At 43.0% G+C, this 16,136-nt stretch overlaps 1 protein-coding gene across 1 annotated transcript in view; it reads left to right on the top strand.

Annotated features, from left to right (window-relative positions):
* FAM180A (family with sequence similarity 180, member A) overlaps positions 1-15,264 on the top strand; it is a 26,515-nt gene extending 11,251 nt beyond the window's left edge. The window contains exons 2-3 of the mRNA XM_010282376.1: positions 13,741-13,841; positions 14,848-15,264. Of these exons, the coding sequence (XP_010280678.1) occupies positions 13,741-13,841; positions 14,848-15,201 (455 nt within the window). The 3' untranslated portion in view covers positions 15,202-15,264. The remainder of the gene's footprint in view (positions 1-13,740; positions 13,842-14,847) is intronic.
* The last annotated feature ends 872 nt before the right edge of the window (positions 15,265-16,136 follow it).

The following is a 16,136-nucleotide window of genomic DNA, read 5'->3' as shown; positions in this document are numbered from 1 at the left end:
CAAGGCTGGACCTCAGCAGCCCCTTAACGTCTGCCCACTGAGGTGGAAAAGAGTGCTAGTCCTTCTAACTGCAACTCAGGGAGGAGCAGCTACTTGAACATGTTGTGGTTTACTTACCTGTTTTCAAAACCCAGAGCATTTCCTTATGGGTGCTTTTGTTGATAAAGTAGCTCATGCATTATTTAAACAAAGCTATAAATCACCTTTGCAATGTCCCTTTCACAACAAACTGGAGCGCTTGCCCCAGCGTCTCTCTGTAATCCAATGAAATGGGTAACAGCTACTAATCCAGTGTGTCCAAGGAGCTCAGCCATGACAAGCTAGTTTGTATTCTGCTTCATCCTTAAGAGCTGTGCACTGCTCAGGGGTGAAAACAGAACTTAAAGATTACTGGGGCTAGCATTTAGAAGTATAAATAGGGGGACAAGTGTTCCCTGCCTTATTTTGCTAAATGTCAATCTACCCCTATAAATCATTAGTTTGTTGTATTAGTGTGCTCCAGTATCTCAGACAATGAGTACATCTTGCCTATAGGCCAAAGACCAGTAGTAAAATTCCCCTAATATGACAAAAGGAAGTCATGTGAAGATGATGTAAGATTAATATCAATCACATGTTCATAACCAGATGGTCTCCATAAGCTTACCTGGGAGATCATCATCACTACCAAGCTGAGGAAGAGCTGTTATGCAGAATTATCGCACAATCAAACCTAGTTTTTACATGGAGTGCTTCTCTCGGCACAAGACAACAAATTGACCAAAAGATTTTTCATTAGCAGCCTATAAAGACAATCCACAGAGTGTCTACATGCAGGCAAAAACTTTTCTGAGTAAACACATTTCATTATGAAAGCTTTAGAGTGTTTGAATTAGTAAGAAGAAAGCCCAAATCCAGGAAAAGACAGCTTGAAATTTACAATGTAAGTATCACAACAACTTATCTAAAGTGCTTCTCCACAGTAATAATGTCTTCTTTACCAGTCCCCTCACGCCAAGGAGTTAAATAAAAGAATAAACTCGCAGCTGGTTTCAGTCAGCAACATGCTAGGAAATCATGTCTTCCTCCCTTTCTCCAAATTTATTCTTCCTAAGTTTAGAGCATGAGGTCATTGACATTTTTTCCTTAAACATTTACTTAGACTATTTTCCTGTAAACCAAAATCTATTTTACAAATTCACCTCACAAGACTCCATGAGAAGAGAACGTATGGTAAGGAAGAGCACCACCGAACCAAACGCATGGAACAAATTGGCAAGGGTCCTCACGGGTTGGGAGCCATTGAGAGATCCATAGGGGCAGGCACAGCAGCAGCGAAAAGATGTTTTCATCAATTTCAGGAGCAACTGTCAGCATTTTGTGCCTTTCAGGTCCCACTCTGCAGAAAACAAGATATTTGGATTATTTTGTTGGCTCTAAGATTTCTGTAAGCCTGAAACTAACCTTCTTCTCTTCCCTTCGATCCCAAGTGTGCCTTTCACAGCACAGGGCTCTCTGTGACCTGGCTGCCCACAGAGCAGCATCATGGGGCTGGTGGTGCCAGCTCAGGTCATCTGAGGACCTCATCCACAGTGTCCAGCTGCCTTTTGCAATTTGCAATACTCAAGGTTCTGGCAGGTCTTTCTGTATTTAATGGCGAATCCAGTTGTCTGCCAGTCTCAGCTTTATTTCAGCAGATTGTGAAACCTCAAAGATCTAGGAATAGTCAGATTTTAGGAGAGCATGAAATAACAAGGAACAGTGGAAAATGACAGGTTTTTAAAATGGAAATCCCATATGTGTGTTTGTGGTGCAGGGAAGGCAACTATAAAAATAATCCATTTTGCATTCACCCTTCAGTTTTCTTTGCTACGTTTCCAGCAATATCACAAAGACTGTCTCAGCCCACCATTGCACCTGCACATGCTGAAATCCACCAATTAGGTTTTGTGGATGATTATATTTGAGTCCCATTATTTTTTTTAATATTATTTTCATGCAGATGCAGAAATTAACATAATGGCTGTCATGTTCACGCAGGTGTGAGCTTGACAGAATAGATGCCTTCTCATGGTCACCCTCAGTCACCGCTCCAGGAAAGACATGTAGTTCCCCTGCCTCTTACCCAGGGGTACGGCACAGCTTTTCACCCTTCAGGTTGTGCTCAGGTGGCAAAACAGCTGTACCTGTCCGGCTCAGAAAATACCCGAATCCATCTCCAGCTCTGAGTTACTTTCTCAGACTTCCTGCCTTTATCATCACTACTAGAAACCATACAGTGATTTGAAAAGGCATTGTCTCCAAAAAGAACCCATTTCCTCACAAAAAGGACACAGTATCTCCCCCCTTTCTGCTTCTTGGGCAAGACCAATTTATATGCTTTCTCCATCCAGCACATATTCATGTCATTAAGAAAACCAGCAGCAGGTGCACTGACATTTGGAGCTCAATGAACAGCTGGAAAGGCAGCTGGGGTTTCCCTGGTGTTGAAGAACAAGTCAAATCCCAGAGCAGAGGAAGCAGAAAACTGGATTTTATTTATTCTCCTCTTACCAATTTATTTCAACTCAGATGGGGATTTGAAGGAAAGGGGGAGACAATTCAGGTTCTTTCTAATCTGAGGGAGAAGAAATGGTCAATATAATGTTTATTCATTTATTATCCTCAGTTTTGAGCTGTGATATTGATACTTAGTGAGTTTGAGGAATAGGTTGCTGTTTCACGTGTGCTACTCTATGTGGGTAAGCAGTTCATACACGAATAACATAATAAATAGTTTTCTATCAGTTCAATAACAGTTCCTAGGTCCACTGTCAAACACTTCAATTTACTTGCTGGTTGAAACTATTCACAGATGGCTTAAGTGAATAATTCCAGGGTCCCCATCATTTCTTCTGTTTTGGTTCACCTCAACTAACAGTTCCATGATATCAGTGGGACTGTTCCCATAGGATAATTCAGCACAGGACAATTCAATCAGCAATAACAAGAAACCTTCATTATTTTTCTTAATCTGCTGATCATATGGCCATAGATTTTAAAGTCAGAATGCCCATGTGTTTTTTTCAATTTAACGACCAGCACAGAATTTTATGTAGCGTCCCCTTCAACAGATCCAACTCATTGCGTTTCATTAATGCGTGTTTTCTGAAAAGGCAGACAGTTCAAACTGGAAGACATCATGAGACGGAAATCTGCTAATTCTCTTGTTAGCATGTAGTAGAGCATTGCCATTCTCCCAGATAAAAAGGCAAGGTAATTTCAAAGATTGCTCCTAAATCTACATAGTATTTCTTGTCTAGATAAAGCACATGATATTGTTCCTACTCTCCGAATAGACATTTATGGAACTAGTCAATGACAACAGTTAATACTTGGACTGAAGAATCTGAGCTGTCATTTGTGACAATGAAATAAAATCCATACTGCTCCCTGCTAGGTCTGTGGTTCAAACTAGACCTTTGATTCCTTTCTTCCCATCCAGTCTTGGAAAAAATTTTGGATATCCTTTGTGCCAGTTGAATTTACTCTCTTAAAAGTTCAAGGGTACTTTAGCATAGAAGAGAAAGAAGTGTTTGGCAGCTAGTGGTCCTGCAGCCGATCCTCACCTCTAGCAGGAGCAATGACTACACTAATTGAGGTGGCCATCCACATAAAGGAGCCCATGAGCTTGGCGGTTAGATCAAGAGTGTGTAGGCATGAGGAAGGGCTTCTGCTTTTCCTTACCAGGGCTGATGTCCATCCTTATGTCATCTGAGAACCGGAATCATCACCAAATGTCCTAAAAGCAGTTGGATCACGCTTGCACTGGGAGTTTCTCACACGTAGCAGCTGTGATGGGGAGTAAGACAGCTAAAATCTACCACTCTGTTTTTGTTTGTTTTTTCCCTTCAGTCATGACCAGAAAGACCCCTGAGCAACATGCTAATGCGGCCGCTCAAAGCGGCGTCGGCACAAAGGGACGGAGGGAGAGCCTGGCTGGGGGACAGGCACACCGGACTGCCCCTGGCAGCTGCAGCCGTGGTTAGGTCAGCCTCAGCAAAACCCTAGCTACTCAGCCGCCTTTGCCTGCCAGGAAACCAAGGAAGGCTGACAGAAAAAGAAAGTACAACAAAATGAAAAAAAGTCCATTCTGAACTACTGGACACCTCTCCTCTGTGCTCGGTGTCTCAGCTCTGTGTAAATACGTACCTGGGAGGTGGTGCAGAGCGCAAGCCCACCCCCAGGGGCCCTGCGGTGCTAATATAAAAAGGGCAGAGAACTGGAGAGAGAGATTTGCTTTTAAAGGGCTTTCCTTTTAGAGCAGCAACAGCATAATGCATAGAGCTCTTGGAGCTGCTGCAGCTCTGTCTTTCCCTGTGAAGCACAGCTCTGATTTCCATTGCTCTTTCTCCATTGTTCAGTGTGAGAATCATCAGCTTCACTCTGCTCCTACAGTCCTTCCCCATGGCTTAGCACCAAAACACCAACACCAGCTGTATTTCTACCCTCCCTCGCTTCCTCTCTTCTCTGATCCTTCCTGAGAGAAATGGAAATAGGTTGGATCATCATTATATCCCTTTACTTGTTCATTTGTAAGAAACATTTTCAAATGTGTTTAATGAAGATTGCTTTGTGTCTTCCCCTTGCATAAGAGCTGCTATGACCAACACAAATAGGAAGGAGAGGTGACCCTGCAATGAATACAGGGTCTTCTGTTTAATATCTTCATCAGTGACACAGACAGTGGGATCAAGTGCACCCTCAGCAAGTTTGCAGATGACACCAAGCTGAGTGGTGAGGTTGACACACCTGAGGGGTGGGATGCCATCCAGAGGGACCTGGACAAGCTTGAGGAATGGGCCCATGTGAACCTCATGAGGTTCAACAAGGCCAAGTGCAGGGTCCTGCAACTGGGCTGGGGCAACCCCCAGTATCAGTACAGGCTGGGGGATGAAGGGATTGAGAGCAGCCCTGCCGAGAAGGACTTGGGGGTACTGGGGGACAAAAAGATGGACATGAGCCGGCAATGTGCGCTTACAGCACAGGCGGCCAACCATATCCTGGGCTACATCCAAAGCAGTGTGGCCAGCAGGTCGAGGGAGGTGGTTCTGCTCCTCTACTCCACTCTGGTGAGACCCCACCTGCAGTCCTGTGTCCAGCTCTGGAGCTCTCGGCACAGGAAAGACGTGGGCCTGTTGGAACAGGGCCAGAGGAGGCCACAAAAATGATCAGAGGGATGGAACACCTCTCCTGTGAGGACAGGCTGAGAGAGTTGGGGTTGTGCAGCCTGGAGAAGAGAAGGCTCCGGGGAGACCTTATTGCAGCCTTCCAGTACTTAAAGGGGGCTTACAAAAAAGATGGGGACAGGCTTTTTAGCGGGGCCTGTAGCAATCAGACAAGGGGTGATGGTTTTAAACTAAAAGAGGGTAGACTTAGATTAGATCTGAGGAAGAAATTTTTCACAATGAGGGTGGTGAAACCCTGGCCCAGGTTGCCCAGAGAGGTGGTAGATGCCCCATCCCTGGAAACATTGAAGGTCAGATTGAACGGGACTCTGAGCAACCTGATGGAGTTGAAGGGGAGCACACACTTCTAATTGAAGCACATTGCAGGGAGGTTGGACTAGATGACCTTTTAAAGGTCCCTTTCAACCCAAACTATTCTATGATTTGATGATTCTATGATTCTATATAAAGCAATGTATCATTTCCCAACTCTGCCTGAAATTTCCTGTGTTACCAAAATTGCTTATTGCCTCTGTGTCAAACCTGTGGAACAGGGTTGATATTTCCTTTCTTTATTACTGCCCTTCACTCACATAGTGTTCACCGTAGCTTATCCCCAGTTCCTAGTAATATGCAGCAAACTGAAGGATAACAATATATTTCACTTACTACTTCTTTCCTTTGGTTTCTCTGTGTGCATTTTTTCTCTCCATGCCGTCTGTGGCAACTTTACTCCAGCATGTTAAAGGCCTCTCTTAGCTGACTGCATCTTTTTCTGTGAGCATAAATAATGCCAAGTGGGGACCACCTCCTCATGACCAAGGGCAGAATAAATAACACAGCATACATTGCTCCAGGCTGGGAACAGATGAAAATGCTGCATAATGAAAATTCCATCTGAGGGAATAAATTGTCAGACCAATTTAGTTGGTTGATGCTAGTCATATTTTTGAAACCATTTTACTTAAATCGTAAAAGAAAAAAATATCCTCTGCCTCTCACAAACAGGCTCAGATGCACCATTTCATTCTCTAGCAATATCCATTTCTGTAAACATAAGGTTTTCTTGGTTCTTCTAATACACTTTTACATTTCTTACTCACGCTAAGTAGCTAAAAAGGCTATTACCACTCTAGTTTTTATATAGAAACTCTGTTGCACATTAATATAATCTAACACATCCCAGGACATTTATGAAGTGCAGAAGGTTGGGATGGGTTCTGTTTTATGGAACTGAGACACCCTTTGGCAATATGTGTGTTTCTTATAAAGGAGATAAATTAGTAAAAGGTAACTTCGAAAAAAATTATTGTGTGATGAATTAAGGAATTGCATACAATCTGTTATTAATTTTAAAGTGTTTTAAACTGATTTGTTTTCCTAAGAACAGTGTTGCCTGTTGCCAACTTTTGTAGGGAGCTCTACTTCCTATATCCTTATTGACAAAACATAGACTTCCAAGATGTAGCTTTTCTCTCTTAACCATTCTTTTTATAACTAAAGAAGAAACAAACGTCTATTCTCACTTTTAGCAAACAGGCAGAAATAAGGAGAAACCATTGCCGCAATTAATTTTAGTCTTAAGAGCTAAGATAGCAGGGATACAGAGCTGAAAGTAAAACCAGGCAAATTCTCCTGGTAGCTGCTTTTAAAGACGTATTAGTTCACGTTGGTTTGTAATTAAAATGTCTTCTCCATCTCGCTGCTGTGTTCTTCTAAGGGGCATTGGGATTTAATCTCCCAATAATGGAGATTTAAATGTATAGAAGTTGGAATGCACAAGTATTTGCATTGCACTTGTTGTCATGGGAGCTACTTATGTGAGTAACTGCAATTCCAGATACAAGTTTCAGAAGCTAGCCTATAGCACTGCTGTGTTTTTTTCTTTGTCTTTCTAGGTTTTTGAGTGTGTTTCCCTTATATTATTCCACTCATTCTTTCTCCAGCTTCCCGCTCTTTCATTTCTCCTGTGCTAGGGAAAAGTGTTCAATTATTTCTAATACAGCAGTTTTGATGCAGAAAAGCAAAACGTCAGGAAGCATAGAGGACCTATGCCTGAGCACGCTGTGTTGCAGGGCTGGCCAGCCAAAGCTCAGGTTCTGCCCTGGCAGCGATCGCAGGACCAGGGCAGTATAAACACCTTGCAGATGGTGAGCACGCATCCTTCTGGGGATGAGGCAAGTGCAGGAGCTGTAGTAAAGAAGGATGGGATTACTATGCATAAAACCTGTTCATCACTTATTAACACTGCACTTTTTGTGATTTACATTACTACTTTCACTGCCCACCACACACATCTCATAGGTCAAAACCACTTCACCCTGGAGGAAGCAATACTTCTGGTACCAAGCTCTGCTAAAGGCACAAAGTAGGTACTTGTTCAGGGCAGCAAAATATTTAGTGGCTTTGATCGACTGCAGGATGGTAAGGATAGGTATTTCACAGTTAGCCTGAGGTGGTAAATTTGAGATAGAGAATGGTTACTCTAGCAAAGGAGCAACTCGGCATAAGGACCCACCAAAGAGTCATCTGACAGAAATAAAGCTCTTTATGTACAAAATATAATTCTGGTCTGATTGTTAATCCTCATAAGCAAGATGATCAAAGAGAAACACGAAACAAAAAGCCTTTATCAAGGGTATGCAAACTTTGACACTCGTGTACTCTTCTGCAATGCATAGTCAAGGGGAAATGTAGAGCTTGAGTGCAAAACAATGCTTCCCATACACTGTTAAAGAAAATCCTCTTGTGAGCATTTCAGGCCTTTGCCCTAAGACCCAAAGGAACAATGACTTCTAGGAACTGCCCAGCAGTCTCTGCAACAACACAGGTTCAGACAGCCTAGATCACTCATCATTTTTGCATGGCATTATAATGGCTGCTGTGTCTGCCTATACAATCACCTTGTGGACAGTGCTGAGTTCATTTACTTTGGCAAATGCTTGAATTCGTCTTGAAGAATCAACTTCATCCTTCAAAGAATTCAATGACAGTGAGAAAATCTGTTACCAGGTTATCAACAAACGTCTTCTCTTGACAGGATCCTCTAGTGTGCTGAGATCCGTTTAGTGCAAATTCCACTCAGGTTAAAGGAAAATGTCGTGACACAAGGAAAATTTCCAGCTCACTAGTGGAAACATCATATGCTCCAGGCTGACTAACAGCAAGCTTAAAAGGGTTATGCATCTGGCCCAGGAGATGGCTTTTTTGACTCTTGCAGAAGCTGGCATGAAAAAAACGCTGACCATGGCCGCGAATGTTTTTTATTTGCTTTTCTAGCCATGTGATGTTTAGGCTACGGAAAAACTCACACCAGTGGAGTATAATTCAAATGTTCTGTTTCTCTGGGCTTGTTATAGGACAGAACAAAACAAGAATAGCCAATGAATTTATAAAAATTGTTTTACCTGCTTTACCGTGCCTTCATAAACAATAACCTATAAAGTTTTACATTTTTGTTTCCTTTCATTTAGGGGGCAGTATGCATATTTGTTTCCATGCACAAATGCATTCACAGCACTGAACAACTATTTTGTAGCAAACAGTTTTATTCCCTGTTTTAGCAGTAAGATAAAATCAAATAGGGAGAAATTGCTGTCATTATAATTTGGGATGCATTAACTTCTTTCTGTTGAGGTCTAGGAGTCCTGACTTCAAAAACTTTGGGCAGGAAAGGGAAACTTTTGCTGTGAGGGATCAAGCTGAGCTTGTGGCAGTCTCTCACTACTAAGGGGTGGTTGCGAGCTTGCAGTTGTGGTGGTCTGAAAAGATATGGTTTTGCAGAGCCCTATTAATCCCTGTTACAAATGCTGGCAAACACAAAAAGGAGTTTCAGAGATCGCTTTTCCTCTTTAGGTCCATCACTGAAAACAGGAACTGCTGCTGCCTGTGCAACCGCTCCTTGCTGTGTGCTCCCAGAAATGGGGGGCTGGTCCCAGGAAGAAGGTGATGCCCAAAGAGATGATTTTCATTAGTTTCTTTAGAGTCAGGCCCTAGTAATCTAAGACAGGAGGACACAACTGGCAGCCTGCTGACTGAATTTGGCTTATGGGACAACTCCAGCTGGGCCACGGCCCTTCCCTACGCCAACAGGCGACTCCGCTTTGCTTGCAGGGAGTGAGGAGTCTTGGCCCACAAATCCTTCTTGTTTCTCTGCTCCTTCTGTCCTTCATGAAAAGGGTCCCACTGAAGCAATGAGATAGCCCTTTTCCATGCCCCTGAAGTCAATCAAAATAATTCCTACTGAGTCATGACCCCAGTTAAACTGTGTTCATGTCCTGGAGCCCCGGGGAGCTGTACGTGCTTTGGAGCGATGGTGTGCACAGGGCCTGATTCATGCTCTTGGCTCCATACCTTTTTGTAGGAGAAGAAAAGGGCATTGATGATGCACAAATAATTGAGCACTCCTGCAGCTATACTCTGTACTTATTGAGCAAACACATTACAGGCAGCAACTGGGAAATCATGAACAGGAACGTGGACTGGAAAGCAAAACCAAACGTCTGTACCCTCACCAGTGAAACTGCATGGAAAACCTGGGGAGAGGATCACAATGTTTATCACATGGCTAATGATGTCCAGAAAATTCTGGCACGGTTCTTAAAAAAGACAAAAGCATTTTTAAAATAAAACTATTGTAAGCCTCAGAGGTGATGTTACGTTTTCTTAAATATTTCTTAATAAAGAAATTTCTAAGCTGTCATGAGTTTAAATAGTTAGAAGCAGCTTTTGTTTAAAAACCCAGGTGGTTCTTAAGGAGAAGTAGAGTGAAGTCAACAGAGCCATAGGGGACCGGACAGACTCCTGCAGTGAGCGGTGCAGAAAACAGGGACTCCTGCACCACATTTTGATGGGCACTTTTAGCCACCCTTAGGACTAGACTTGTTGGCTGCCCACCATCTTCACCAACAAGCAGTCGTGCACTCCAGGGCACAGGATGAGGCTGTTCAGGCTCAGGCAGGTGGGCTGGGAGCGGGTGGCTGCACTCAGGCACGCTTCTCCCATCCACCTCCGGCCCTGAGGCCTCAGTGGGCAGCGAGGGCGGTCAGATCAGGGAGCACTGTTAAGGCCCCTCTGAAGAAGGGATTTGGAAGAGGAGGAGCCTGGTAGTACACAGATATATAACAGAAAATGTTTTCAGTAAGGATAATCAAAACCTTATTTTTCCTACCTCATCTCTGTGGATCATAAGCTTTTTGCTACGTGACTGTTCAGCCCTTGGGACAGAAGCACCCACACCTCCACTGGAGATGTCTTGACACATTTGTAAGAGAAGTAAAAACTATAAATCAGTAGGATTGTCTCCATTGACTTTGGAGATCACTAGACTGGGCTTTCTCTCTCACTACTGATTAGGGATCTCTGCTCCTCAGACATGCACAGCTATTGCCATTGAAACAAATTGGCTGTAGCATCACCATAAAATGATGCACATTGCTCTGCAGCTTCCTATAAAATATTTGCTTGACAGCTTTACAGGGAACCCCTTTGGGGAACAAAATAGTGAAGAGATGGTAAGTCACAGTAATATTCCTTTGCTGTTCTTTGATACTGCCCAGCTAACTCATGTCAGAGACGGAAGTAAATGTAGGAAGAAGTAAAGTCAGCAGAAAAATTTCAAGAGGAATTTGCAATCACTAAATGCAGAAACTGGCTGCAAATCTTTATCTCAGCTTTTGTGCTTAACTTACATGTGTGTTAAGTCAGTGTAATTAAAACCAGAGAGTCCTTGCTCTAAATGCTCTCACAGTCTCAGAGAAACTCATGAATTCATGGAAAGGACTGTGGAGGGAGTGATGGTGGAAGATTTGACTACTGTGCAGGAAGGGAGAGAAAGGAAAGGACTGAAATAAAATGTGGATCAGGAAATTCATGTCACCATGACAAATACAAATGAGCTCTGAAAGAGTTTCTGAGTAGAGTCTCTAAGAACTGTAACAAAGTCTGATATGTTTTGGGAAGAAGATAATGAGATCAGGGAGTCAGTGCTGTCCTGGTCCCTGCAGAGGATGGCTTGCCTCTGATAGGCATACCAAGTCCTTTCTCACAATATAGCAGCTCAGGCTCTTGTCCCTTTGAATCTCCTAACCTAATCCCTATCATCTTGGGAACAGCTGGGTGGTAAAAGTCAGCTGCTTTCTGAGGTGTTACCCGTGATTCAGCAAGTGGGTCAGTACCAAATTGATAACATGGAATTCGTTTTTGTGTGAGTCCTGCACTGAGGCTTTTCTGGGTGAGTAGTGATGGGCTGAATCTGATGACTCCTAGCTCAGCTCCATGGTAGGAATCTGCACTTGGCCTGACAGCTAAAAGTGATCGGTGTGATGACAGTAAGCATGACAGCACTGAAGCAAGGTGCCATAGATACCTTTTCCATTGCTCGGGGAATATTTGAGGTGTAAACCATCTGCATATGTAGAGGTACTCTGCACTCTGAGGCTGTTTCCTCTGAAAGGGCACCTAAAAGAGATAAAAATGAATCGTCATCATTATGGACTGGATTTCTGCCAGCTGCTAAGTAATTGGAGTTTTAATTGCCCAGTAATAAAAGTTCTAATTACTCAGCAATTAGTGTTTGAAGTTTCAAGTGCTTCACATGCACTAAATTGCATTCTCCAATTGCCAAGAGTGAAAGATGGAATAGCTCCAGTGTGTCTCAGCAAAGCTCTGAGCGAGAGGGGTGAATATCAGTGATGGAGCAGCAAAATGGGTATAGCCCCAGTTGCCAGTCGTCAGCCAGGCAAACAATCTCACAGAGTAGAACCTGCAGGCAGCTGGTGACCTTTCCCAAGGTCACCACGTCCTTGGCTAGGCCAGACAAGATGTTCAGGTGGTAAAGGCGTCATGCTGGGGAAAGGCTACAGCAGGGACCAAGTCCTTTTCAACACTGTTGTTTTTCTTGGTGCATTCATTCCTTCAGGCTTTTATACACATACCCTGCAAGTACTATTTGGTTATTTAAACAAGTATTAATCTAAACTCAGGTGGTTCCAACAGGAAGCACTTAGCTCTATAGATGTCTTACCAAAATGCCTGAAACCCATACCTGCAGGATGTATCTACAGTTAGTAGTATCCAGCTGCAGTATGCTTATCTCAATGCAGCAAACTGTTTTACCTATACTATATTCCCTATCTAATTCAAGGCCAATATACCCTTTGCTGGGTCAAGCATGAATTATTTCATACCTAGTATTATCCCAATTAATTTTCCTTATGCTAGATAGTAAAGGACCTAATTAGCACAATCTCAGAGGGCCTGGCTTCTTTCTTCTTGCATTCCTTGATCTTAAATATCATTAACAAATCAAACTTTAACAAAGTCAACAGTTGGCAATGGCCCAGGAAACAGGACTGCATTTAGGCTACAGAGTCTATGCCTTTCAAAAGGTGGGTATTTTCCTTTTTTAAACTGATTTTCAAATGTATCCATTGGTAAACAATAATTAAAGTTGAGAAGTAAAGTTTATGAGGAAATGCACCGATAGTCACATAAGCACAGCTTTAAAAAAAACCCTTTCTGTTCCCGAGTATTAGAAAAAATCCAACAAATCCAAACTACGGTTGCCTAAACAACAACATGTAAATCATACACACATAACATGAAACAAAACAGGCTTTTTCCCCTCTGCTCTGAAAGGAACTGACACCTTTTAATAGTACCTAGTTAGTAACCTCGTTAGTAACTCAAAGCACTTAGGTGGTCTGTAATGTAGCATCAGATGTTTTCTATACTCTGGACTGTACAGGTCGTTGATTCCACAAATGCTCTGCCTCACCGGGGTGCTGAGTTCAGGAGCTATACATATGTTTTCCCTCTCATTTCCCTGAGACAACATCTGTAGTACACTTCACGGTGGTGAATAAATACCTGATCATAGCAGACACTGTTGTTTCTAGCTATAACACTGTGAAGTATTAAAGTCATAATAAACTGGGATTCTCCTCATTGAATGCAATTGTCTTTTGTCTAAGCTGGTAATAGGCTCAATGAATAGACATAGGCATCTCCGAAGGGTGAGTCACTCCTTCCAGACATATATGCCCAGGATAGATGAGGTGATCTACTCTCTGGAGGAGCTGTCTCTATCAACTAAGGAGAAATCAACTTTTAGACAGCTGAAACCAGGAAAAATATAGGGTCTTAGAAGTTTGCCAGTAGGAGAATGGCCCGAAGAAAGTAGGCTGAGTTGAGGGTCAGTATTGATTTTGCCTTGCAGAGCCAGGAGAAGAACATGTATTTCAGGTAATGTTGATGTTGCAGTTATCATTATTATTCCTTATACCACGGCTGCACCTCAGAGTCCCAGGCTTGGATTATAAACTACTCTGTGTTAGACACTGTACAGATACCGGACAAACAGCTAACCTCCATCCCTAGTAGATTATAGTCAAAGCAGCCCATGCTGCCCATTTTATTTACAGTGAGAAGTCATACTGTACAGTAAGTCTTCGCAACAGTCAGTTCTTTGGTTGAATCTACTATTGAAAAGTGGTTCCTCTTTTCAGTGTTTGCCACCTTATGGAACTTCTCTTTTCCCATTATTGTTTTCCAGCTGTGCTTTTCCCAGCTGCTCAGCGATTCAGGAGGTCCTCAGCTGCCTTCCTTAACCCAGTGCTACAAAACTCGCTGGAAGATGTGGTCCTGCTTTATGAGGTTCAGTATATGGGGGCAGATGGTACCTTAAGCCCTAACCAAGGCTGGGGTTACTGTCCATACTGGGGTTTTCCATTATCTGTCTTCAAGCCACTTTTACTTATCCCAGCAGTAAATGCATTTCTGACTATGTAGTAGCTCACTAGAAGGAAGAGAAGAGATATATATGACAAACTTGGCTCTTTCAACACTTAAACAGGCAGCAGTTGCCTGCAGTACCTCAAATGTGGGTTCTAGCTCATTGACAAGGCAAAGTGAGAACCAGAGCAAATGGCTTTCCACGGAAAGCAACTTTCTTCCAGAACAGTTACGTATTAATAAGGCAATACTTTTAAATTCTTTGGTCTAAGTCTCAGTCCCAAGTTATTTGTTCAAACCATTAAAGCCACGAGTATCAGTCATTGCAAAGTAATCCCGAGGGCATGACTCTTTCACTTCAGAATGATTCAGGTCCCCTCTTTCACAGCAGTGGAGACTGCAGAGGTAATGCACTGTCTGGAACAGTGTCCTAAGGGACAGTTAGCTAAGGGAAAGTAGCTCACCTGAAGTAGCTGCATGAGACAAATCTATCTATCCTACACCTTGAGAAACTGGGAATGGATGTCCAAACAGGGCAGATGGACTGGGAAGCCACTGCTGTGCTCTGTCACACAGAGCTAGGCCACCACTGCTATCCCTGGCAGGGTAAACAGGCTTTCCCAGCTGTGCTGCTGTCTCCACTCCTCTAATCCCCATGTGGCACCAGCAGCAACCCGTGCCTGCTTTGGACAACAGAAGACTACCTGCTTTTTCCTTTTCCTCTATCCTTTCCCCATAGCCTGTCTCTAATTTTCCCAGATAGATAACACAGGATTCCAACATTCACATACAGACCTCCAGTCAGTGCAAGGATAGTTTTGTCTCCGTTTGACCTAAAGATCTAAGGACATGTTGTTAATTCACATTTACTCTGCCTAGAATCTCTTGGAGAAGATAAATAGCTTTCTGTGTTCTGATTTTGTACCAGTTTCTTTTAGCTGAGCTTGACATTGACAAAGGTCAGAGGATCTCCATCAAAGATGAGGAGCTTGCTTCACTGAGGAAGGCTGCTGAGTTTGACACCATCTGCAATGAGATTATCCCCAAGAGCATCACAGAGATCCGCAGGCTCAGTAGCAGGCTCTCTTCCTACCCACGGGTCCTCAAGAAAGAAGACTTTGAAAGGACAGTGCTGACCATGGTCTACACAGCCTACAGGGCTGCTCAGTCCCAGGGGCACCAGAAAGATGCTTGGGCCGAATCCTTTGTCAGTCTTTACAAAGCCCTGAAGCACGACTTGATGTTGCCATACAACGAAGAGCCATCATGGCAGGAGACTTGATGCAACGGCAACTCAGCCGCCTCTTCTGGTTGATAAGGGACACATGTAGCACGTCCACCACTTTATAAAGAGTTTAATAGCCTGCTTCATGAAAGATTTTTTGTTTTCTAGCTCCCTCTTGTGGAATCCACTTTATAGTTCCATGTTAAATGGGGAAAAATGTTATCATCAGTCCTGGGAATTCGGTTTTTGTGCTGGCTTGGAGGCACATTCTGTGACAGGCAAAGAAGGGAGTCTGGTGTACATCCCAGACAGATATGCCCTTGTTTCATCCTGTGGGTTTCCTATAAACAATATACAAGTGTACTATGCTTATGCTCACATACCTACGTGTATGTGCTGGAGAATGTTGCTTTCCTAGCTGGGGAAACAAGTTCATATTTTGGCTGGCTAGTAAAAGAATATTATAAAAAGATGCAAGGGCCCTCTGTAAAAGGAAGAGGATTCATAACTGCCAGCCTTCAGAAATTATGCCAAGTATATTCATTCCAAATATTCTTGTAAATACGCAGTGTCTGATTCACTTCATTTGGCTCAGCCAGTTTTTAATTGCAATAACATTTGCAGAAGACAAAGGGCATTGTGAACACCAGCAGCAAACAATGCCTGTGAACATATTCCCTACTTCCCAGAGATGCCCTCCCAAACAGTCTGCAACGATTTTTTCATGACTTTGTTTCTGCTCCTTATTTTTTGAAAGGAACGTGGATTTGTTCTCAGCAGAGTCAAAGGCAAGACAAAGGCCCTGTTTAATTTAATGATGACATGTTTTTCCTGGTTCTGTCACTTGAACATAGGTCATCTAAACCCATGCTTTAGAATCCCCCTGAGGCAAGGGAGTAAGGTGCATTAAAACATATCTGGTGCTGAATTTACCAGTGTGGCTCATTTTTGATGGTAAATTATATATTCATTTGTGTATATGTGTGTGTATA

This window comes from Phaethon lepturus, unplaced genomic scaffold (assembly GCF_000687285.1).
Source record: "Phaethon lepturus isolate BGI_N335 unplaced genomic scaffold, ASM68728v1 scaffold15742, whole genome shotgun sequence".
Lineage (NCBI taxonomy): Eukaryota > Metazoa > Chordata > Aves > Phaethontiformes > Phaethontidae > Phaethon > Phaethon lepturus.
The sequence above is the reverse complement of the archived record's forward strand: the minus strand, read 5'-3'. Positions and strand labels throughout refer to the sequence as shown.